The 25,475-nt window shown below is 39.5% G+C and overlaps 1 protein-coding gene across 1 annotated transcript; it reads left to right on the forward strand.

Moving 5' to 3' along the window:
• Positions 1-5,217: 5,217 nt before the first annotated feature.
• On the forward strand, positions 5,218-6,174 carry LOC143440746 (vomeronasal type-1 receptor 4-like). The gene has a single exon (XM_076927527.1). The coding sequence runs from the start codon at positions 5,218-5,220 to the stop codon at positions 6,172-6,174; it is 957 nt and encodes a 318-aa protein (XP_076783642.1).
• Positions 6,175-25,475: the final 19,301 nt, after the last annotated feature.

Below are 25,475 nucleotides of genomic sequence, written 5' to 3' on the forward strand. Positions count from 1 at the left end.
CACAGATTAACAGAATGGATGCACGCATAGCATCCATCATCCTTCATTCAAAAACCAAACCTCATCATCAAGGTGAAATATCACCTCAATATAAAGGATTGGAAAAAGAAGCAAGTGTGTCTAAGAAGTAAGCTGTTGTAGCCATTTCCATATCTAACAAAATAGACTTCAAACCCAAACAATTCAAGAGAGAGATAAAAGAAAGAACACTACATATTCATCAAAAATTAAGAAAGGTGACATTTCAGTTTATAATATCTATGCCATAAACACAAGAGCACCCAAGTTTCTAAAAGAAACACTAGTTTAGCTTAAATCATATATTGACCATCACATACTGATATAGTAGGTATCTTAGTTAGGGTTTCATTGCCATGAAGAGACACCATGACCAAGGCAATTTTATAAAGGCAAACATTTAATCAGTGCTGGCTTACAGTTTCTGAAGTTCAGTCCATTTTAATCATGACAGGAAGCATGACAGTATACAGACAGGCATGGTACTGAAAGAGAAGAGAGTTCTACATCTCAGTCTAAAGGCAGCCAGAAGTAGTCTCTCTCTTCTACAGTGGGCCGTGGTTGAGCACTACAGGCCTTAAAGCCTACTCTCACAGTGACACACCCACTCCAACAAGGCCACACCTCTTAATACTTGATTGATGTTTCCCATAGGCCAAGTATATTCAAACCACCAGAGTAAGAAACTTTAAAACTCCATTTTCACCAACTGACACGTCATCCAAACAACAACTAAACAGTTGGTCAATTAACTTTATGAGGCCAGTTATTCTGATACTAATACCACATAAAGATCCAGCAAAGAAAGAGAATTGCAGACCAATTTCCTTTATGAGTATAGACGCAACTACAGTCAATAAAATACTTGCCAACCAAATCCAAGAAAAAAATCACTTACCATGATCAAGTAGGCTTCATCTCAGAGATGCAGGGATCATTTGATATATGAAAATGAATAAATGCAACCTACCATTAAACAAGCTGAGAAGAACACACTATTGCTTCACTAGATGCAGAAGAGACCTTTGGGGAAAAAAATCCTACAAGCTTTTGAGAGCAGGTGGGGACAGAAGTGGGGGAGGATCAGGTTGTAGGAGCAGTGGAGTGCTGGAAGAGAGCATAAGGAGAGGCAGTTGGAATTGGGAGATGTTTGGGGGCTGTGAAAACCTTGTATAATGGAAACTTCCTGGAGTCTGTTAAGGTGATCTTAATGAGCACCACTAGTAAGGGGACTAGAGAGTCTCAATTGGCCATCTCTTATAGCCAGGGGAGGCTTCTAGTGTCAGAACTGGGTAAAATTCAGTTGAGCTGTTGGCCAAAGTGATCTCAGGCTGTTGCTAAGACAAAAGGTGACAACATGCACATAACTCATTGAACTTGGAGAACTCAAGCTGGTACCTCTATAGAACTTTTACACCTCCATTCTAGTCTCTTTGGTTCAGGAAGGTACACTGTGAGATACCAAACAAAAATGTGGATACCCACTCACACACAAAATCTTTGATCTGGAGTTTGTCCTGCCTGCAAAATATGCTAGAGCAATGATGGCAGAGATCTGGAAGGAATAGCTAACCAAAGTCTAGTTTGACTTGAGACCCATTCAGTGATAAGAAATCTAGGCCCAACATTGCTTTGGTAACCGAAACCAGAAGTGGGTTACATCTATAACCCAGAGACCTAGGACAAAACCAAATATTATGAGTCTTAAAAATAATAAAATGATTTTTAATGATATCCTTTTATACTCATAGATCTATGTCTTATGCAGCCACTATCAGAGAGGCTTCCTCCAGCAGCAGATTGAACATATTTAAAGGCAGATATCATGCAGAGAGTTTAGATTGGAAGTATCCATCAAATTGCTCCCCTCATAGCTCAAGAAATATCATGGAAGAGGCAGAGAGGTTGTATGAGCCAGAGGGGATAGAAGATGCCAGGAGAACAGGGCCCTCTGAATCAAGTAAGTACAACAAAGGCACATATGAGCTCACGGAGACCAAAGCAGCAAACATAGGCATACATGGGTCTACACCAGGACCTCTACAGATAGATTTATTGGCTTAGTGGTTTTATGGGACTCCTGTGAGAATGAGTGGGTCTATGACTCTTGTGCCAGCTCTTATCCTACTGCTGAGTGGCCATATCCAACTTCCATAGGATAGTTTTTGCTTGATCTGATTATGATTATTTTATCTCTTAGAAGCCTGTTCTTTTCTAATGAGAGACAGAAAGGGAACAAATCCAGAGGTTAGGGGAGGTGGAAGGAACCAGCACTGAGTAGAAGGAGGGGGAAACTACAATCTATAAAAGTGGAAATTTTAATCAGGATATATTGCGTGAGAAAAAAACCTATTCTCAAAAAAATACTTTAAAAAAGTGAGATATAAGAGATATGTGGAATTTCCAATTTTAGTGCCCTTTAATGCTGGTTAATTAACATCTGAAGTTTCCCAGGATATTAGGTGTTGAGGAGAATCTGTCAGGTCTTTCCAAATCCAAACAGAGACATGTAATTGCCTTGTGCATCTCTGGAATGGGACTTGTGTGGCTCTCCTTGTGAGATACACTCTGTACTCTAAGAACTCACAAAGTTTTTCTCCCAAGTCCTTATAAATGCTTCTTTGCATTTGCTGTCTTAATCCAGATGTTTTTATTACAGGAAATTAAAGCAAAGTTGTTGAAATGTTATTCTCAGTCCCCCATGTAGATGCTGTCATTTACCTAGAGATGAAAGTCACAGGTCCTCTGAGGAAGGAAACAAGAGAATAATAAGCCTGTAAATCAGAGACCAGAGTCTCATATCAGCAAGACAGAGTGAGTCTACCCCTCACTGCAATACTCTTCCACTGAAGTTTTACAGAGCACACAGTAAGTACATTTTCTCTTTATACCAAGTCACAGGTGAACAGAGTACCTACAGGTGGAAAGGAATAAGGGAGAGTCACTATTGGTAAGTATTGAAAAAAGATCCTGGAAGGGCTTTTACAGGAAGTGGGAGCTATTTGCTCCTGGCAAAGAACAGACTATCTCCTGCCCCACTCTGTGCAAACAAATGCTTTCCAGAAGCTCCAAAATTTCCCTTCCTATCTTGTGATACATTGCCTCCACTCATTTTGACATGTAATATAAATATGTACATATATACATATATATACACATATATAAATATAAAAGATAAATATGTACATAAATTATATATATATATATATATATATATATATATATATATATATATATATATACAGACAGAGAGAGACCTAGAAAGAGAGAAAGAAAGATAGTTTGTGTTGTATGTGCATGTGTCTGCAGCTAGGTAATGGTTGGATGCCCTCCCATAAATTTTTAAAGAGCTCTGTGTGGAATCCAGTGTTTGCTGTTTTTTTCTAAGTTGGTGGCCAAGAATCCCCAGCATAATGTACTACATAATCCCCGGCATAATATAATAATTCAGATTGTGTGATCTGAACTCAGATACTAATGCTTTTTGTAAACACTCTTACTCATTGAACAATCTCTCCTGCCCCCATGTCACCTATTTTGGAGATTTAATTCTGCTCATACTATTCTTTGTTGGCTCCAAGTTATTAGTCTTTCTTATAAGATTTATTTTTATTATTTAAAAGTGTGTGTGTGTGTGTGTGTGTGTGTGTGTGAGTGCTGTGACCAGAACCTTCATTCTTTACAAAAGCAGCAAGTGCCCCTAAATATTGATACATCCTTCCAGGCTACAAATTTACTAATCTAAAAATCACAGGCAAGTAGATCAATAATGACTTACTAAAATCTTTTTGCTAAATAAATATAATAATTTATACTAGATGCTTAAAAATGATCTTTTTGTTAAATAAATATAATACTTTGTACTAGATGCTATTGTGTGAGTGAATGGTTTGCATATTATGAAAGGTGCCTCATACACAGTGAGATTAGCTGTTCCTTCTCTTTGAATAATGACTCAGAATTCCTGTGTGGAAACAGAAAATTATTTCAGTTAATTTTTCTAAAAGTTTGAAACAATAAATATCTTTCTGCATCAGTTTGGGGAATGGCAGGGAAGACACAGTTACTCTTATTCTCAGTACCTCAGTGTGAGAACTGTGTAGGGAAGTCTTGAATGAAACCCAAAGGAGAAAGCCCACTGTTGACTGTTGTGGTACAGTCTGAGGGATTGTCCTGTCAATCCCAGAGCCTCAGGAACTACATTATGGATTGGGGACCAGGGTCATACTAGGAGCACTGCAAGTGGAGCAGGGCAGCAGGAACTTCTGGGAACTGCTGTTTCTTAGTGCTTCCTTCCATCTGTGAATCCACTATGACCCTATTCAGCTTCTCAATCCCTCTTGACACTCAGGCTGAGAGACACTATTCTGGTTTTGTTAAGTGAATGTTTATGGAGAATTCTTCTTTGAAGTATGGCAGGGACATGAATAGCCTTATCTGGACCTTTTATCACATATGGTCAAAATTTCATACTGAGCCATCTGTCTACCAATGAAGTCTTTTGTTTTAGCCTTTAATTCTCTCTGTATATCCCATCTCTCCCGCCACCCTTTTATCCCCATTGTCTATATTATGTCTTCTTCCTACTTTATCAACATTAAAGTTGTATAAGCATTTACAGAGGTTTAAACTCTAGCCATTGGGGTACAAAGACTCTGTCTCTTTAATTGAGTGTTACATCTGTCTTACTAGCATTTAATATCTGGTTTATACCAGTATGTCTTTTGATATATTTATCCTTTCTATTTATCTTGCTCAAACGTGTCTGTGTCTCCGGGGACAGCCTTTCTTTTCCTTTGTTTGTTTGTTTGTTTGTTTGTTTGAGTAGCTGGATTATGGGAAGAATTTAAGTCTGTTGTTGACATTAGGACACTCAATTCATTCAGAAAAATTAGACAAATCTAGTGGAGAATAATTTAGACAAAAGCATTAGAGAAACTGCGAAGACTGGGAATTCATATCTACAACCTTTTCTCACTTCCACAAATGCTAAAATAATAAATGCCATGATAAAATAATAAAAAAATGCCATGATAAAAGTATAACAGATCTCACTATCAGTATATACCAATGTAAAAATAAAAACTTTCTAGGATTTTTTTATTGTGGAAAATTTATAAAAACAGGGTTGAGATAATGATACTATTTAAGCTATAATGACTTAATACACATTTGAATGTTTTCTTTCTGGTTATACTGATGTGGTTAAAAATTTTTTTTTTTATCTCAGGTGAAAAGAACATGGCTCCTGAAAACTTGGCAATGGGGATTTTGTCCTTTTCTCAGACAATTGTGGGGATCCTTGGCAATTGGTCAATTCTTCTTCATTATGTCACATCTGTAGTCACTGGAAAAAGTTTGATGTCCAAAGACCAGATTTTAAAGCATCTGACTTTAGCCAATTCCTTGGTTATTATCTCAAGAGTGACACCTCACATAATGGTTCAGCTGGGAGTGCAGTATCTCCTGGATGACCTCTTATGTAAACTTACTCTGTACAGCAATCGAGTGTCCCGGGGTGTTTCCCTTCATTGCACCTGCCTCTTGAGTTGCTTCCAAGCAATCACAATCAGTTCCAGACACTCCAGGTGGATGAAACTCTCACACTCAATCTCCAAGTACATGGTTAGGTTCTGCTCTCTAAGCTGGCTTGTGCATCTGCTTCTAAACATCAGGACAGCTATACAAGTGATTGGTTCTCATAATAACAAAAATTTTACTAAAAAAATCAAGTTGGGGTATTGTTCAACATTAGCTTTTAGCAATATTGTAACTCTACTAAATCTTTTCTTTCTTTGTTTCGCTGATGGTCTGTGTTTGAGTTTCATGGTCTGGGCCAGTGTCTCCATGGTGAGCATTCTCTATAGGCACAAGAGTCAACTTCAGTACATTCACAGTGCTCAGCACTCCCTCAGAGTCTGTCCTGAAGACAGAGCCACAAAAACCATCTTGATCCTTGTGTGCACTTTTGTCCTCTCTTACTCTATGTCCATCATACTGGGTATCTATAACATAATATTTGACAATCCAAGGCTGTGGATAATAAACATATTTACTTTCCTAGACACATGCTTCCCCACATTTTGCCCATTCATTCTCATCACTAATAATATATCTTCTCCCAAAAACCATTCTCCCTGCTGTAGGAAAAGGTAATTTTACATGGTCATTTGTGTCTTATGATAAATTCACACATTCTTCATCTGTTACTGAATATTAGACTCACTCATGACCAGGTGTTATTAAGCAAGTAGATGACTCTGTCAATTAAGCACTGTCAGCTGTTACAGCTATCATAATGCTGGCTAAACAATTCCATGATACTAAGATATCTCTACGTTCATTCAAAATGCTCCTAATTTAGGGGTCATCATGTGCTGAAGATTATATTTGCTTACAGATATCCAATTAGGTGCTGAGATATGAATTTCTCTGCAGACATTAGGCTGAACTCTTGTCCCACAGCTGCAGCTGAATGAAAGAAGAAAAAACACACAGAAAATCCAAGGCATTCAGCATGTTGAGAATAAAACGTTAGCATGTCCAACTACATTGTATGTATTCATGTGTCAGTCAGCTTTACTGATAGCCTGAATCATCTCTTACGGTCTTAGCTTCTGGCTAAATTCTGCAAAATTCCTCTATGGGAAGAAGAGTCAAGTAATGCCTGTTTGCTTTGCCCATTGTTTCCTAAGTGTTCCACTTGACACAAGAGATACTGCTTCCTATATCCCTGTTGTGCATAATTGTCACCTCTTGTTCTCACCTAGTGTTCTGTACTATATTCTGTGACAATCCAAAGCTAAGGAGAGTGACCTCTACACTTCTAAAAACCTGTTTCCATATGTTGTCTCATTGCACTTGTCAGTGTTTCAGTGTCTTTCTTTCCATGGAAAAGTTATTTAAAAAATTTCTCAATGTGTCTCAATTTCTGTTGGTACCTGTTCATTAATATATTCATATGTCCCCTTATTTGTGCAATTATTAACCTCATTGTTGACCAAACAGTATTAGGTTATGTGATGGTAAATACTGATAATCAATGAGACAGGGTATAGAACCACCTAGGAGACCTACTTCTGTATATGTCTTTGAGGGCTATTATAAGTTAGGTTAATGGAGGTAAGAGGACACAATATAATTCTGTGTAGCCATCAACCCATTAGTTAGGGTTCTTAACTGAATAAAAAAGAAAAAACAAGTGAGAACCATCATTCATCTTTCTCTGCTATCTGACTACAAATGCAATGTGATTTTCTGCCTCCATCTCTTTCTTGTTATGATGGAGTGTACATTCAAACTGCAAGAGAAAATAAACCCCTTCTACATTAAGGTGATTTGGTCATTTTTTTCCCCAGAAAAATGAGAAAATTAACTAATACAAGTAGTTCCATAGCTTCTAAATAACACTGATAAAATCATTTGAGCCTTACAGAGGTGACAGCATATTTAAATAGAGTTAAATTCTTTAGACACTTTTGTCTCTTCATATTGCTATGATATTAATATTATAATGATTCATGTCAGATGATAGCAAAGAATGTAGATTTTTTTGAGGCTTTCAATGTGGAATAATCCCACAGGTCTTACATTATTATGTAGCATAAGGTCAATATTTTTCTAACTTAGGTAGTTAAGACATGATTAGAATCTCAACACTATATACATGAGATAAAAGTACATAATCTTGAGGAGACAAATCTGTTTGTCTGTCTCTGAAATGAAGTAAATAAGAATGTAAACAAGGATCCAGTTCATTAAAATCAATGGTAATAAAAAAATTTATTTATTATATACCATGAGTTTTAAGATTTATGTAGTTCTCATCTAATCATATCTCAGTCTGTTGAAGTACCTTTCCCTTTTCTACTTCTGCTTTTACTAATTTATGTATGTCTGTGGGAAATTTAAAGCACGTGTTTGTGTCTGAATCATGGATTATAGGAAAGAATAGGGTGGGGTTTTGGGATTAATTGGGTTCATGGTTTCACAGATAGTAGAAGTCTGCATAAGGTGAGTTTCATTTAGAGAATTTGTGGAGAGCTTGAGGACTGTCTGACACAGTGTTGCAGGACAGTAATTCTACTACTCTCTCAGACTGAGAGAGAAGGTTTGCTATGAATCTGAGGAGAGCTTGGGAAAGAGAATGAGTTTGAGGCTGACCTTTGTCACCTTCTAAGACCTAAAAAACTCTAAAAATGTTTGTGTGTGTGTATATATGTACATGTGTGTGTATGTATATGTAATCTATATCTTACTACCACCACCAGCACAAAAGCTTTTGAGAAATAAGAATCAAAACTAGTACTGGTCTTAAAAAAAATTGAACTTGGGCACATTTTGGGTCAAAGTCTTTGTGGGTGGGTTGATGTCCCCATCTCTTCACTGGAAGTTCAGTCTGGCCAGTAGCCACAGGAGGTGGCTACTTCACTCTTCATATCCCTAGCTGCTAGGAGTTTCAGCTAGGGTCACCCCCTAGACTCCCAGGAGCCTCCCCCATCCCAGGTCTCCTGCTTGTCCCAGAGATGCTGCCACTGATTTTAGTTCTCACTCCCAGCTCTCTCCAGTCTGGCCTCTCTCCACACCTGATCGCTATGCCTGTTTCCCTCCTTATTCTTTTTCCTACCTAGATTTCTCTTTACTTCTCCCCACCTCCAATTTCCATTTTATTTTCCCTTCTGAGTGACATTCACGCATCCTCACTTGGGTTCTTCTTAGTACAAAGTTTTGGGGCTTATAAATTGTTGCATGGTTACACTGTACTTTATGGTTAATGTCCACCTTTAAGTGAGTACGTAACCTGTGTCCAGTTCAGTACTTCATTCATAATGATATTTTCTAGTTCCAGCTATTTTACAAGATGTGCAGGGATAAAGATAAAGCAGAGATTGAGGGAATAGCCAACCAATGATTAGCCCAAGTTGAGAACCATCTCATGAAAGAGAGCCAACCCCTGACACTAATATTGATATTCTGGTATGCTTGGAGTCAAGAGCCTATCACAATTGTCTTCTGAGATGCTTCATCCAGCATTGAATGAAAATAGATGCAGAGAAACACATCCAAACAACAGGCAGAACTCAGGGAGTCTTGTGGACAAGTAGGGGAAGCATTGAGCAAGTCCAAGGGGTCAAGGACAACACAAAAATACTTACAGAATCAACTAATCTGGGCCCACTGGGGCTCACAGAGACTGAACCACCAACTAGAGAGCAAGCAGGGGCTGGACCTCAGTTCCCCACATATACCAGATGTTCAGCTTGGTTTTCATGTGTGTCCCCTAATAATTGGAGTGGGAGCTGTCTTTGATCTGTTGCCTCCCACTGGATCCCCTAGGTGAACTATCTGGTTTGACCTCAGTGGGAGAGGAGGTGCTTTGTTCTGCTGGGACTAGATGTTCCAAGGTGAGGTGGTACCCAAGGGAGGCTTCTCTGAGAAGAAGGGATGGGAGTAACAGATTTGTCAGGGTGGAACTGAGAGGAGAAGAGGGAGTGGAATGTGACCAGGATTAAAGTGAATAAACAAACAAATTAATGCAAAACACAGAAGTTGGAATTACCTTTGTTCTTGGTTATCCTTCAGAACGTGATACTGACTTGGAAGATTCATTCTTACTGGCTGACTTGCACAGTACATGGCAGTTTTATTTATACTGCTGGAAAAGAAAAGTAACCATCAGTTATACCTAGTTGAGACACTGGGCAGAATAACAGCAAATGATCAGGACATGCCAATTGGTGTAATAATGACACAATATGAAACAATATGGGAATAACAAACTGTTTTCTGAGTGGATTGAAGTCCTGCTAAAAAAGCTGAAACCCATGCCTGACACCATTATTAGGTCAAGAATGCATGGCAAGACAGGCCATAGACCCTAAGAAAGAACCTGTTACTTTCCTTCTGCTAAATGGACATAGTTTAAAACTGACTCTTAACAACTTGCTATATCCATAGATTAAAATATTCTTATCAGCTTCTATGTTGTAGGATATTTTATCACAATGTGAACCCTGAGATTGTGTTATTTAATGAAAAAATTTGTTTCTAGTTGTGGCTCAGCCCTTAGCATACACATTTAATTCTTCTGGATCGAATACAGAACTCTCCTTAGTACACATCTTTAATCTTAAACCATGATGGAAATTTAGTTTGTAGAAGAATGCACTCATGTTTGAAAGTGATGTCTAATTGAGTGGCAGACAAAGTGATGAATCAGAGAAAGACTTGACAGAATAAGGTATAGCCAATTCTCATAAGAAGGGAGAGGAAAGGGAAGCTACTAAGATAGCAGTTCATGCAAAGAGAAAAGGGGAGGGAGATAGGTGTTTTTACAGGGACATTTGTAGAGACACAGGTAGCAGAAACAGCACAAGGTAGACACAGTTAAAGAATGAACAAGCCAAAGAATGAGAAGCAGCCAGAAGATAAGCAAAGATTGCTAGAGTAATTTTGAGGCCAAGCAGAGTAACAAGACAGAGGCTGAGAGAAAAGTCAGATTCAATCAGTCAGCTTGGAGAGGAGTTTGAGCCAGAGCACCTGAGTTGAACTAGCCAGCTAAAAGTCAGAATGAATTAGAAAGGATGAGTTTATTCAGCAGTAGGTAACAGAGGCTGAAAACATTCTGGGCCTAGATAAGATTGTACTGAGGCTAGAGGCTTCTAGTACTAGGCCTAGGTTAGGAGCTGAGATGACAATTACATCAGGCAAATAAAACTTACATTTACACTTCTGCTTGCAGTGGATGGCGATTAACTCAGAGAATTATAACTGTCCAAATGCGGGAATAAAAACAATTCTCATCCATAAACAGTATGTAGCTATCATTTTCCCTCTCAAAATGTTCAGTAATCATTGGAGGAAAGAATGTAGGTAGAAAGGGTGTAAGAGCTAGAGGTAGTGGATGAGGGTAAGGAAACAATGTTCTCTGTGCACAGCAGGGCAGCTGCACATGTGAAGTCACCATGGTTTTGACAGCATGCACAAGATCAGTACAAGTCCAAGCTAGACCAAAGCCTACCATACAAGATGGAGACTGACACTAAATTCTACCTTACCTGTGGAGCTACTGGCAATTGCTACAACTTGGGAGAGGGAGAGACATAATTTTCTCTAAGAGAACAGTTCCTGATAATCAGACAACACTCCTGGAACAGTGTGTATAAGGATATTTGTGCCTTGGTCTTAATAGGTTTGTTTTTAAAGCACAGAAAATTAGTAGTGAAGGTATGGTGGTAACTGGAAGAATTTGGGAAACAGGTGAACATGACTAAAACAGCTTACACCAAACTCTCAGAGAAGTAATATAAAATTTAAACAATAGAACTTACATTTGATTAAACGGTGACTTTTTTTTAGCTAGTCTGAGGAATGGTAGTTATTTGATTTAATTTTATTGCACCTCTTCACTGAAAATTTTGTGTTAGGTTTGTGGAAAGAGCTCAATTTACTTTTCATATACAAAGTACACACACACACACACACACACACACACACACACACACACACGTGGATAGAAAGTCCTGTTACCTATGCTTCTCCCAAGAATCTTAGCCAATAGTTAAGAAATAATTCCCAGCTAGTTCTGAAGTATGCATATGAGTATGCTTGTTCATTTCATTTCATCATGCAGGGATTCAACAGCTTCTCTATGACAGTCTCACATTATTTACTGAATAAGCTGAAAGTATAACAAGAACCGACCACCACTTTTCTAACTTTCCATCTACAGATAGAAAAACACAAATACAATTGTTTGGCTACCAATGTTATGCCTTTACTCTGTGTACCCAAGCCTCTGACATTTCTAGTGGAATATTATCCTTGTAGCTCTCTCCTTAACAAGAGCATAAACACCTTTCTTTTGTCAAACAAGGTGTGTGTGTGTGTGTGAGAGAGAGAAGAGACAGAGAGACAGAGAGACAGACAGAGAGACAGAGAGAGAATACACCTTGGGTCTCATTCCTGAAAAACCAACTTGAATTTTGATATAAGCTCTTCCATCAAAGATTAGGCTGGAGTGTCAGCCATAGATATCAGCCTTTCTCCATTTGACCATCTATCTCTCTGGTCCCAATCTACTAGGTAAAGTTAGAGAAGTCGAGTATACATGTCACGAATGATGCTGCAGGAGTTAAGAGCATTTGCTGTTTTTCCAAAGGAAAGAAGAACCAGTTTTCAGTTCCTAGTATCCACATCAGGTGGTCAACAAACACTCTACTTCAACTCCAGGGTATCTGATGCTCTCTTCTGGCCTCCCCCAAAAAACTATCCACTTGTGTGCAGCACCCACCCACATATACATATATGCATATGTATACATATGTCAGGCCTTGGACGAGGTAACTCCATTTAATCTGCACCATCAGTCACGTAGGACATAGGTAGAGGTCTCCACCTCCAGAGATTTAAACATTAATGAATTATCTAAAGGCCGGGGGACATAGCTAATTAAGTTATTCCCTCCACTTTTCCCCTCCCTATAAAAGCCAGGGGAGCCTGGCTTTTGGTGGGGAGCACACACCATCTACACCCACTCTCCATGCCATGAACAATAAAAGCTTTGGAAAACCAGACTCCACGTGTTGCCTGGGCCTTCCTGCACCTGCCACCAGATTCCCAGCCTTTGGAACCCTGAACCTTGTCAGTGCAGCCACTGGCCCACCTGCAATGGCTGCATGAATGTGGGACCCTCTGCTGGCAGTGTGGGAAGCCCACCCGGGACCCCACTGCCAGACCACCATGGGACCCCGCAGCCGGACTCCCTTCCCCTGCAAGATTTTTTTCCTACAGCTGGCACCCAACGTGGGGCAGGAACACCCGCTCGTCTACAAGAACCATCCTGGCTGAGTCTGCTAAGCAAGTATACTTCCTGCAAGGCGTGGTGCCAGGGCTCTCCCTGTCCTCTCTCAGCACTCACCCATTCGTTCCCTGCCTCCATCCTGCTGGTGTCCCGAGACCCCAGATGGTGGCCAATCTCGGTGCATGGACCTGTCGCCATGTGCCCCCACAGTCTCCGACCTGCTGCACGCCCACCCGTGGCAGCTGGGGCCCAGAACAGAGATTCTCACTGAGAGCCCTGCCCCAGGCCCTGCTAAAATCAAGCTGAGTTCATTCCCTGCCCAAGTGCGAGCCCCACTGAGTCCACTTGGTGTGGTGTGAGTGTGACTGCTTAGCCTCTGCTCCTCTGCGGTAGACCAGCGACACAACAGAGATCCACACTCGTGCACCTACACACAGGCCTGCATTGTTTCCCACAGGTGGTGGACAACGCGTGCAGAGCCAGCTCCACAAGTGCCCTGTGCTGGTGCCTACAAAAACCATGAGTAACATCTCTCTCTGTCCACCCTACCCCCTCTTTCTCTCTCTCTCTGATTCTTAACTACAGTCTAACTTCTGCCTAGTTCAAAAAGACTAGGTCTCTTTCTCTCCCCAAGTGTTCTCCAGCTCAAAGGCAAGATGGTGGTGGCTTCCTAGCCCCCCACTCTTCCCATCCCCCCAGCTCCACAGAGGGCTTCTTCACAGCTAACAGCTGTCCTTCAAGCCACAGCGCCTGTTGTAACCCTCGTTCTAAGACTCTTTCCCTTGGTTGAGAGACTCCTCGTGGCTGAGACCTCCCTCCCTCTCTCTCTCTCTCAAAAGATATTTATTGTTTTTGTCATCCTTATATATCAAAAGATTATGTGTCTTTTTTATATCAAAGAATTACCTGGTCCGGAGCCCTCAGTTCACTGTTTCTGCCCGAAAACTACCTCACAGGAAGTTGTGTTCTAAGATCACCAGTCCCTCTTTGCAGTTTTTACAGGGCACTGAGCAAGCCCAGCTGCAGGCTGAGTGCTGCTCCTGACCCTGTCTGTCTCTGGGGGTTGGGAAAGGAAGCCTCTCTGCGGTTCTTTGTAGGCCCTCAGACCCACTCAGCTTTCAATACACGCTGGTCGTGCAGCCTAGAAAGACGGCTTTGAGTTTATTGTTAGGGTGTTTTCTATATTTTCTTTAGAAATAGCTGAGAGGAGTTAACAGACAACAGTCCAGATTGCCTTACATAAATAATTGGTTTTCAAAACATCAGAAATCCACAGAATTGACGTTACAAACATTTCTGTATTAATGTTCATTTTCATTAGAGACCTGTCTGCTCCTGACAGCTTCCTGTCTTGGATTCTAAGAAGGAATCGAGCATCTTTGGAGTTATTCCAATTGTGGTGAGTCAGCCACTAGGCAAAAAATGCCTCTTTCCATCTACAGACAAATCACTGTCCAGAAAAGGACACACTTGCAGAATAGTCTACTAATTATATCTGCCTAGACAGAATAATCAGCCCTTAATAATTCTGCATCACTAAGGTCTGTCAGATGACCCTGGGCCAGAAGGCTGAAGATCAGATGCTCCAACATTTTGTAGTACAGGGACTGTCCAGGTGCTCAGTGGTCTCTATAAATTGGCTAAGGTTTAGAAGCTATGCTTAGTGCTTCCCATAGTTTCAGTCAACTCAGTCATTCTGGATTTCTGATGGGGTTGAAAACTTATAGTCTCAAAGCCAATCCCGGCTATTTACTTTCTTTCCCATAGACATAGGCTCCCACTCTTGCTGTCTCTTAGCTCTCCTATCAAGCCCCAATGCCTCTTCTTTTAAACTTTTCTTCAAAGTTGGCCTTTCCTTTACTTCTCTACATTTAAAAATTTACCAGCTTAAAAAAAAAAAAAAGGAGAATACAGGGGCCCTCTCTGCTGAAACATCCAGCCACCACGTGCAGAACAGCAACCACATGGCCGAACAAGCCCCTCCCCCTGAACAAGCCCCTCCCCCTGAACAAGCCCCTCCCCCTGAACAAGCCCCTCCCCCAGTGCTTTCCCCAACAGGAAGACCTGCAACCTATTTTTCAACCAAAAATTTTAAATGTTTTCTTTTTTTCCTAACAGAAACACCTAAAGCAACAGTGCTCGTGCTTCCCAACCAAAATTTTTCTTGTTTTTTTTTTTGTTTTAATGCTTTGTTTTCTCTCTAACACTCGTGATGTATGTTTAACATTTTTTCAACCTTCATAATTTCTTCAAGGTTCAAAAGCCATCTAATTTACTTCTACAGGTTAAGTCAGCATGCTGATCACCATTTCTTGAGTCTTAATTAACAACTAATTTTTTTTTACAGACAAACTGTTGCTGCCAATCCCAGATACATAATTAACATTGTTTTTTTCCCTCAGCCATCCAAAAACAGACTCAAAGATACCTTTCAGGACTAAAATTTCCTCAAACACCTTTGCCTTTCCAGGACCATAATGTGCTTGTTCTCAAGCAATTTAATGCTCAATATCCAGCTTTTACAGACATCTCTCTGCCAGAGATGCTGCTTCCCTGCTGTGATTATCCTACAGGTATACCCACAGATCCAACAGAGTCCTCGCCATCTTCTGGAACCTGCCTGAGATGCCAAGCAGCTTTCTTCCAGCCACCTTAGTCACTGCAGACTCCAGAGACATGCTGAGATCCAGAGACAGCACCACCTTTTGGAACCTGCCAAGCTGCCTTCTTCCAGCCACCTCATCTGACTGAAGACCCCAGAGCATGCTGAGATCCAGAGACCCATGCCAAACTCCAGAGATGCATGCCAAAACCTAGAGACGCTCACTACAGAAGACAGATCTAGACCTTCCAGCTGCAGATGAACTGTTTTACCAAAGTCACATAGGTAAAGTTACATGTTAGTGAGAAAAACATAATGTCTATTTAATCAGATGTCATTACCCTCAAACTGTACAACCTGTGTTTAATTGTTTCAATGATCCCCTGCCTTCCAAACCCTACCCTCAATTCCCATTACCCTTGGCTTGGTTATGCTGCACCCTCTGGCCTACATAGTGTTTTCTTTTGACTACCTCATCCAAAATTTTCACTAAAAAAGAGTGAGATTTGGGCCATAAAGAGGTGATTTGGTCTCCCTGGTAGAGTGCTGGGTTTGAGATAGCTGGGGACACAACAGGACATTCCCTGTCAGGGACAGCATATATCTCCCCATGCTCCCAGATTCCAGACTACTCCACAGGGTCCACATCTCTCATTAACCTACACCTTGCAGACTACAGATGACACAGAGTTGCCCCTCCTTTTATGAAAGAAAAGAGAGTGGGATGTCGGGCCTTGAACGAGGTAGCTCCATTTAACCTGCACCATCAATCATGTAGGGCACAGGTAGAGATCTCCACCTCCAGAGATTTAAATATTAATGAGTTATCTAAAGGCCAGGGGTGTAGCTAATTGTTATTTTCTCCCCTCTTCCCCCTCCTTATAAAAGCCAGGGGAGCCTGGCTTTAGGTGGGGAGCGCACACCATCTACACCCACTCACCACGCCATGAACAATAAAAGCTTTGGAAAACTGGACTCCACGTGTCGCCTGGGCCTTCCTGTGCCTGTCACCAGATTCCCAGCCTTTGGAACCCTGAACCTTGTTGATGCAGCTGCTGGCCTGCCTGCAATGGCTTCGTGAATGTGGGACCCTCTGCTGGCAGTGTGGAAAGCCCACCCGGGACCCCGCTGCCAGACCGCCATGGGACCCTGCTGCCAGACTCCCGCCCCCCCCCCCCCCCCGTGAGATTTTTTTCCCCACATACATACAGGGAAAGTTAGGGGAAAGGGGGGACTGGGTTAGATGGATTTGTGTACACATAAATAAAAATAAAAATGTCTAAAAATATTGTTTGTTTTTTTTTGTTTGTTTGTTTGTTTTTTTTTTTTTGAGTCAGTTTCTCTGTGTAGTTCTGGCTGTTCTGGAACTTGCTGTGTAGATTGATTTGGCCTCAAATTTAGAAATCTGCCCATTTCTACTTCCTGAGGATTGTTCTAAAGGCATGTGCCACCATGTCCAGCTAAATACATTTTAAAAAGAGAATCTCCTTTCTTTCATCTAGTTACTTATACTTTTATGTTGTAGAATGCTACTAAAAAAAACCAGCTCATAATCATTTTTCCCATATACTCAGATAATTATCATTCTGGCTTACTGATAGTCCTCCTGTATCTATCTCTTGTTTCTGTGTTTTCTTTCTGCTTTTACTATCATTAGACCTCACTCCCCCTCAGAGGACTGTTTAACTCCTACAAGCTGGCTCTGGCACAAGTTATCAGGGGGCAGATTTGAGGGGGGGTATGAAGGAAGCATCTCATGTACATCTGTGTGTTCTAAGCTTAGTCTCTCTCTCTCTCTCTCTCTCTCTCTCTCTCTCTCTCTCTCTCTCTCTCTCTTCCCCCCTCCCTTTCTCTCTTCCTCCATATCTATGTTCTGCCTATGAGGCTTTGTATTTTTTCCTATCTGTTGCTGGGGAAAGTTTCTCTGAGAATGACTGAATAAAGCAGTGATCTCAGTATCATACCATATCATTCAGAGTCATTTATTGTTACTTTTTTTGATAAGTAGTATTTGGTTGTACTCTGGAGCTCTGGTCTATCTAATCTTTGGTTCTTAATGAGCAAAGCAGTGTTGTGTATGGCTTCTATGTCATGGAGTGGTTCTTAAGTCAAATCAGGCATCAGTTGGTTACTTACACATGGTTTGTATCACTATTTCCCTACCATATATTTCTCCCCAGAAAGATTGTAGAGCAAAGGTTTTGTGGCTGGGTTTCTGTTTGTATTTCATTTTTGGTGGTCTCCAGAGTACCCTTCGGTGTCCAAAACATTAGAACATAAGGATGAAGGCTCTATGTAGGCCTCAGCTCCACATCATGAACAATGTGTTCAGTTGGTGTTGTCTTCAACAATGCCTTCAATTTGTGCAGAACAAATTATTTATCGGCAACAGCCTGGGGTTGGGTTGTTTGGGGATTTCCATGGCAACCCAATTATAGGAAACCTAGTTCTAGTAATGGAAACTTTAGGCAGATGAGATGAACTGTTGGGGTTCTGTCTTCCTCATTTGGAGAGTTCATTTGGGTTGCCTTAGGCATTATAGGAAGTTTTCACTGCACTCGTTTTTACACTGCTGCTCAGATGTTCTACAATTCTAGCCATTTCTCCATGCATCCTGTCCCTACACACCATGTCCCTTCCCACACCCTTGTATTTCCTCCCATTCACATCCCCTCCACCATGCTTAAGTCCACTCATAAAATCTATTCTATTTTGTTCACATGGGGAAGTCCATATATACCCCTCCTGTCTTCCTGTATGCCTAACAATTCTGTGTCTATAGGTTATAGCTTGATAAACATCTATTTAACAAATAATATCTAGATATAAGTGAATGCATACCATGTTTATTTTTCTGGGTCTGGGTTATTTCCTTCTGGATATTTTTTTTCTATTTTCCATACATTTTCCTCAAATTTTATGATACCATTTTTTAAAAAGACTTGACTAATACTTCATTGTGTAACTGTACCATATTTTCTTATCCATTCTTCTCTTGAGGGACATCTAGATTGTTTTCACTTCCAGGTTTTTATAAATAGAGCAGCAATAAACATGGTTAAGCAAGTGACTCTGTGGTAGAATGAGGGCATCCTTTCAGTATATGCCCAAGGGTTGTAGACTGAATCTTGAGGTAGATCAACTCCCATCAGTAGGGGAAACTGCTCAACTGGTTTCCATAGTGGTTTTACAGGTTCAAACCCACCAACAATTTGGAAGCACTCCCTTTGCTCCACATTCTCATCAGCATGAGCTGTCACTTGTATTTTTTATCTTAGCCATAATTAGAGATATAAGACAGAATCTCAAAGTAATTTGGGTTTGCATTTTCAGAATGGGTACAGATATCACACATTTTTGTTTTTACTGTTTCCCAGCCAGTTGAGAATGCTCTATGTATAAATCTCAGTTTGGATTTGCACCTTATTTTAATAGAATCATGTTGATGTGAACTCTTCTGATTTCTCTATATACTTTGTATATTAGCTATCTACCAGTTATTGAGTCAATACAAGTATTTTCCCATTTTGCAGGAGGCCACTTTGTATAAATGTCAGTGCTTTTTGCTGTGCATAAGCTTTTCAGTTTCATTAGGTCCCGTTTATTAGCTGTTGATATTAGTGCCTGCATTAACAGTGTTCTGTTCAGAAAGGTCTCTCCTGTGCCAGTGAATTCTTGGATATTCTGCCACTTTCTCGTCTCTATGCTTCCGTTTACCTGGTTTTGGGTGGCAGATGCATTTGGGTGGTCTTTGATGCATTTGAAATTGAGTTTTGTGCACTGTGATATGTATGGATCTATTGGCATTCTTCTACACATCCAGGCATCAAACTGGACCAGCACCATCTTTTGGGTATGATAGCTACTCAATTTCATTGAATTCTAGAAGGTTGTTAATTTGGTTCTTTACTTTTGCACTGACTCATTTTCATTCAGAAGAAAGTTGTTTCATTTCCAGGAGTTTGTTAGCTTTCTGTTGTTTCTATTATTGAAATCCAGATTTAATTGATGATGTACTGAAATGATGCAGTAATTTATTTCAACAAAATCAAAATGTTTATATGCACCAACTTATTTATGTAAAATGCTAGAAGGAGAGGAAAATTGTTCAGTCCTTGCACATTTTCTCGAGAGGCACATTATTGCACAGGAAGAACTACAACTATTTGATTTCAGAATAAAAGACGCATTTGTGTACCGTGTGTGTCTTTCACTTTCTTAAAAATCATTTATTTTCTTCAATAAATAGTTTTTAATATTTATTATAACACAAGAGAGTAAGTGTTTGAAATGTATTCATTCACCTCATATGAACCATAAAGGACTAACTTTTTACCTTATTCTTCTTGTTCATTCAGCATCTGAGGGAAGGACCTGGTGACAACATTTATACAGATTTGATCCTTGCTGGAACATTGTATTTAAACAAATGACCAGTTTTTAAGAGTCTTCCATAACTCTATGAATATTCAAATTTCATTTGCAGATTAAATTGAAGGACAGAAAAACCAGAATCCAGCTGGTGATCTAATGGGTTTTCTCATATACACTGAATTTCTGATTATAAAAAACTTCCAACCTTCTCACATTTCACATGTAGACACTTATTTTATTAATGGTTGCCCTAATTGCATAGGGGGATTCATAATCCTGATATTCATTTATTTATTAATACTTATTTTTCTTCAGTTCAACAAATGTAACAGTCTGTTTTGATTCATCTATAATGCTTAACTCACACACCCTTAAGTACAGTTTCATATTCTGCCCATGTTTTAGGATTATTTCCAACAATAGATGCATTAACCTGCCCTATTTGTAGTTCTCCAGAAGAAAATTGGGGAAGGGTGTGCATCTGTCATTTCAAATAGATCTGCTGAAACATTATAGCTTCCTCTTAAACTCTTTTGAGCCCTCAGCCATTGCAGACATATCTGGCAGGCAGGGAGACAGTGAAAGTCACTAGAAATTCAGGAAACTTCCAGATAAAGGCAAAAGGAGATATTGACCATATTATACCAGGTATGTTCACCTGGGGACAAATTAGGCCATATGCATTGAGGGAGAAGTTACTTAACAAATGATTCTCTGATTATAAATGGATCATGGGAATGTAATAGACTCTATCATCTATGTAAAGAATGAACTTCTTTTAATTTTCCTTGAGATAGAATTCCCTTCCTATTTGTATTCCTATTAGAAGGCAAACATGGATTTATTATTTCCAGACCTAAGAACCACTAATCATATGAATCTATTCTCATGTTATTTAGATTTTTCTCATCAATATAATTATGTACAAACAGTACCAGACATAGTTTGGATCTCTTTTTGGTGATAGTATTACACACAGTGCTTTCATGGATCTAATATTCCTTATAGGATATTCATGCATCAAACCCCAATTAAATTTATACACAACATATGAAATCAAAACTACTATGAATATCCTGATATTGAAAAATAAAAAAAATGGGGAATGTCACAACACTGTCAAAGATTAAAGGTGTGCAATTGGGGATCTGAGTGCTTGTGAAAAACTTTAAGAAAACCACACAAATGTCTTTTGAGCTCAATTTTTGAAAACAGAATTGTTCTTGGAATGTTGTTTCATCCTCTTCTAAAGTATGAGATAGGAGTGAGCTTACTTCAGATATTGTTACTTTCCTTTGCCTCTTGCAGCTTGCCCTTGTCATTGAATGCCTTACTCATGTGATCCTCCTTAAGCTGCAGTATAGAAATTGCCCTTTTATTAAACAAAATGATAATATATGCAGAATACTTGTTGGAGGCCATGTAGGACCTGTGATTGCTGCTACATTCTCTGTGAGTTTTTATGAATTTGGCACACATGTTTCAGAGGACCTTGTGTTCCTCGTGTTCATTGTCTTCTATATTTTCCCAACTTCATCTGCCTTCTCTTCTACCAAGTTGTTTGAAGTCTGAAAGGACAGATTTGAGGAAGGGATTTGAAGGAGACATCTCATGCAGATCTGTGTATTCTAATATCTCTCCTTCCTTCCCCCTCCCCCCTCTCAAGTTCTGCCTGTGAGGCTCTGAATTTGTTTCCATCTTCAAAAAGAACCTTCTCTGATGACAGCTGAATAAAGCACTGAGTTTAGCACAATATCATTAGCAGCAATTTTATTGTTACTGTTTTTAGATAAGTAATATTTAGATCTACCCTGGGACTCTGGTCTATCTAATCTTTTGATCTTTTGTTCTTGATCAATGAAGCAATATTGGGTGTGGGTTCTATATCATGGAGTGGTCCTTAAGTCAAATCAGATATCAGTTGGACTCTTACATAAGGATTTTTTCACTAAAGCCCTACCATATTTTTCAGGTAGCAAAGACGGTAGATGAAAGGTTTTGTCATTGGTTTGCTGTGCATGTTTGCTTTGGTAGCCTGCAGGGTACCTTTCAGTATCAAATACATTAAAACATAAGGTGAAGGTTCTATGTAGGCATCAGTCCACTTCTCTATGAACTTTATCAATTGAACTTCTCTATGCTCACTGGTTTGTGTGGTTGTTGTCTTCAGCAATGAGTCCTCACTTTCAGTTTATGGAGAACAACCTATTTTTTAGCAACTGCCAGGTTATTTGAGGTTTTCCATGGTACCCATTGGGCCAGCAACTCAACTCTATGAAACCTAGTCCTAGTAATGGAAGCTTAAAAATTGGGTAGGGGTATGCATCTGTTAATGCAGATGGATCCCTGAAACATTGTGGATATCTCATAGGCTCTTTCATCACTCAGCAATCAAGGACATGGCTGGAGGCCAAAGAGACAGTGAAAGTCACTAGAAAGAAAGCAAACTTAGAGCCAAAGGACAATAAGAGATGTAGATCATATCATCTGAAGTCAAATCTGCCCACCTGGGGCCAAATAAAGGCTCTATGTACTGAGGGAGAAGTTACTTTACTAATGACTCTGTGTTTATGACGGTAACTTGGGACCATAATAGACTCATTCACCCATCTGAAGAAGGGACTGCATTTAATTTTTTCTTTGGATAAAAACGCTTTCTATTTTGGATAAAATATCATAAAATTTGTTTTTCTATTATAAGGCTTCTGTTTTACCAGACACCAGAACTACTAATCATCTAAGTATCTTTTCTTGCTATTCTTTAGATTTTTCTTATTAATATAATAATTTAGCTAATAGTACCACACATAGTTTGAATCTCTGTTTTGTGTGGCAAAGTATAACACAGAATATGTTCACAGTTCTAATATTATAGTTTGATTTCTTATAAGATACTCACACATCAAATGATAAAGAAATTTACATCTTAAATCAAGACTACTAGGAATATCCTGCCATTGAAAAATAAAAAGGGAGCAGATGTTGGTTCCAAGAATGAACTCATGCAAGGAGAACTGTGAGTTCTTGTGAGAAAACCCAAAGAAAACAAGATGAGACTCTTTGACCTCAATTTCTTCAGTTATTCTTGGAATGTAGTCTCATGTTCCTCACAGGTATTCCAGATAGGAGTGAGTTTACTTCAGATGCAGACACTTCTATGAAAAACCTTTTGCCACATGTGACTTGACCTTATGATGGACTGCCATGACAGCTCATCCTTCTTATGCCTCAGAGTATAAATTGCCTGATGGTCTGAATAAAATTGGCTATTGCATGAGACTATAGTCCTCCTCATTTTAGGCCATACTCTCCAAGATCACTCAGGCAACTGAAGTAGCAAACACTTCTCTATCTCTTCTCATTTGTTTAAATTTGAAGTCTACTTTGATATTAAAATGGCTCTACACCAGCTTGTTTCTTGTGTCCGTTTGCTTGGAATATTGTATTATATTTTTTCTCAGTTGTAATATCTGTCTTTGATATTGAGATATGGTTCTTCCATGCAACAAAAGGATGGCAGCCTTGTGACATCAATACTGTTAGTCTTTGTCTCTTTATTGGGGAATTGAGACCAAATATATTGAGAGATATCATGATTGTCAATTCCTGCTATTTCGTTATTGTTGGAGGGAGGAATATGTGCATGTCCCTTTTTTTTTGATCTCAGATTAATTATTTCCTGTATTTTCATGGCCATAGTTTACCTCCTTAGGTTAGAAATTTTCTTCTAGCAGGTTATATAGTCCTAGTTTTATAGATTGATATTGTTTAAATTTGACTATATAAGGGAATAGCTTTTTTTTTCTCCAGCTCTTGTGATTGAAAGTTTGCTGGATATAGCAGTCTGTGCTGTCATCTATGGTCTCTTACAGATTACAAGATATCTGTCCAGGCACTTCTGGCTTTTAGAATCTATTTTTAGAAGTCAGGTGAAACTTTAACAGGTCAGCCTTCATATGTTACTTTTTTTTTTCCTTCGGAAGCTTTCAATATTATTTCTTTTTTTATATGCATTTAGTTTCTTGATTATCTGACAAAGGAACATTCTTTTTGGGGCTAATCTATTTGGTGTTTTGTATTATTCTTGCAACTTTATAAGCATCTCCTTCATTAGGATAGGAAGTTTTTCTTCTATGATTTTTGTTGAAAATATTATTTTGTGCTTTTTACCTATGTTTCTTGCTCTTTAATATAAAATGATTTATTGAATAAAGATGCCTACAGCTTATAGCTGGGCAGATGAGGGATGAAATGCCATCATTCCAATTCTACAGAAGGCATTAGAAAGAAATCTTCAGTCTGAAGAAAAGCTTAACTAGATCCTGTGCTACAGTACTCCATACCCAAATACCGCCAGGAGAGAGCAGATCTCCCTGGAGTACTAACACACCTCTGAACAAAGGTGAGACCACCATTTCTGCTCAAATTTCTAACCCAAGAGGGACTCATACAGAGCCATCAGGACACAGGAACCAAGGAATAGCAAGGGACAGGGTTCTTCCAGTTTCTATCTGCACCTAGGAGCTGACCCTGTGCCACAGCTCTTCATACCCAAATTCTTCTCAGAGAGAACTGGTCTCCTAGGAGTGCTCACACACAGGCTTGTAGGAGGGACAAGCCACAGTGAAAGACAACAAGATCAGCTAACAACACAGATAAGCAGATGTTGAGAGGCAAAGGTAAGAACATAAGCAACAGAAACCAAGGCTACTTGGCATCATCAGAACCCAGTTCTCCCACCATAGCAAGCCCTGGATACGCCAACATACCACTCTAGCAAGACTCTGATTTAAAATCACATCTCATGATGATGATGATAGAGGACTTTAAGAAAGACATAAATAACTCCTTTAAGGAAATACAGGAGAACATAAGTAAACAGGTAGAATCTCTTAAAAAGGAAACACAAAATACCTTAAAGAATTGCAGGAAAACACAACCATACAGGTAAAAGAATTGAACAAAAACTTCCACGATCTAAAAATAGAAATGGAATCAATAAAGAAATCACAAAGGGAGACAACCCTGGAGATAGAAAACCCAGGAAAGCGATCATGAGTCATAGATGAAAGAATCATCAACAGAATACAAGAGATAAAAGAGAGAATCTCGGGTGCAGAAGATACCATAGAAAACACTGACACAACAGTCAAAGAAAATGCAAAATGCAAAATGCTCCTAACCCAAAACATCCAGGAAATCCAGAACACAGTGAAAAGACAACACCTAAAGATAAAAGTATAGAAGAGAGTGAAGATTCCCAACATAAAGGGCCAGTAAATATCCTCAACAAAATTATAGAAGAAAACTTCCCTAACCTAAAGAAAGAGATGCCCATAAACATACAAGAGGCCTACAGAACAGAAATAGATTGGACCAGAAAAGAAATTTCTCCCTTCACATAATAGTCCAAACACCAAATGCACAAAACAAAGAAAGAAAACTAAATGTAGTAAGGGAAAAAGGTCAAGTAACATATAAAGACAAACCTATCGGAATTACACCAGACTTCTCACCAGAGACTATGAAAGCCAGAAGATCCTGGCCAGATCTTATAGAGCCAAGAGGACATAAAAAATACACAATCGGGAGAACCACGCCCCTTCCACCTCTGGCCCGATACCAGTGGCTCCAGCAGTCTCCCAGCAGATCTGCTCCCCTCTGGAAACTGAGTCCGGA

Source organism: Arvicanthis niloticus, chromosome 30 (assembly GCF_011762505.2).
Source record: "Arvicanthis niloticus isolate mArvNil1 chromosome 30, mArvNil1.pat.X, whole genome shotgun sequence".
NCBI lineage: Eukaryota > Metazoa > Chordata > Mammalia > Rodentia > Muridae > Arvicanthis > Arvicanthis niloticus.

What these genes read in the sequence shown, in the direction of transcription:
- LOC143440746 (XM_076927527.1), top strand. Translation starts at nt 5,218, where the DNA reads ATGTGGTTAAAAATTTTTTTTTTTATCTCAGGTGAAAAGAACATGGCT.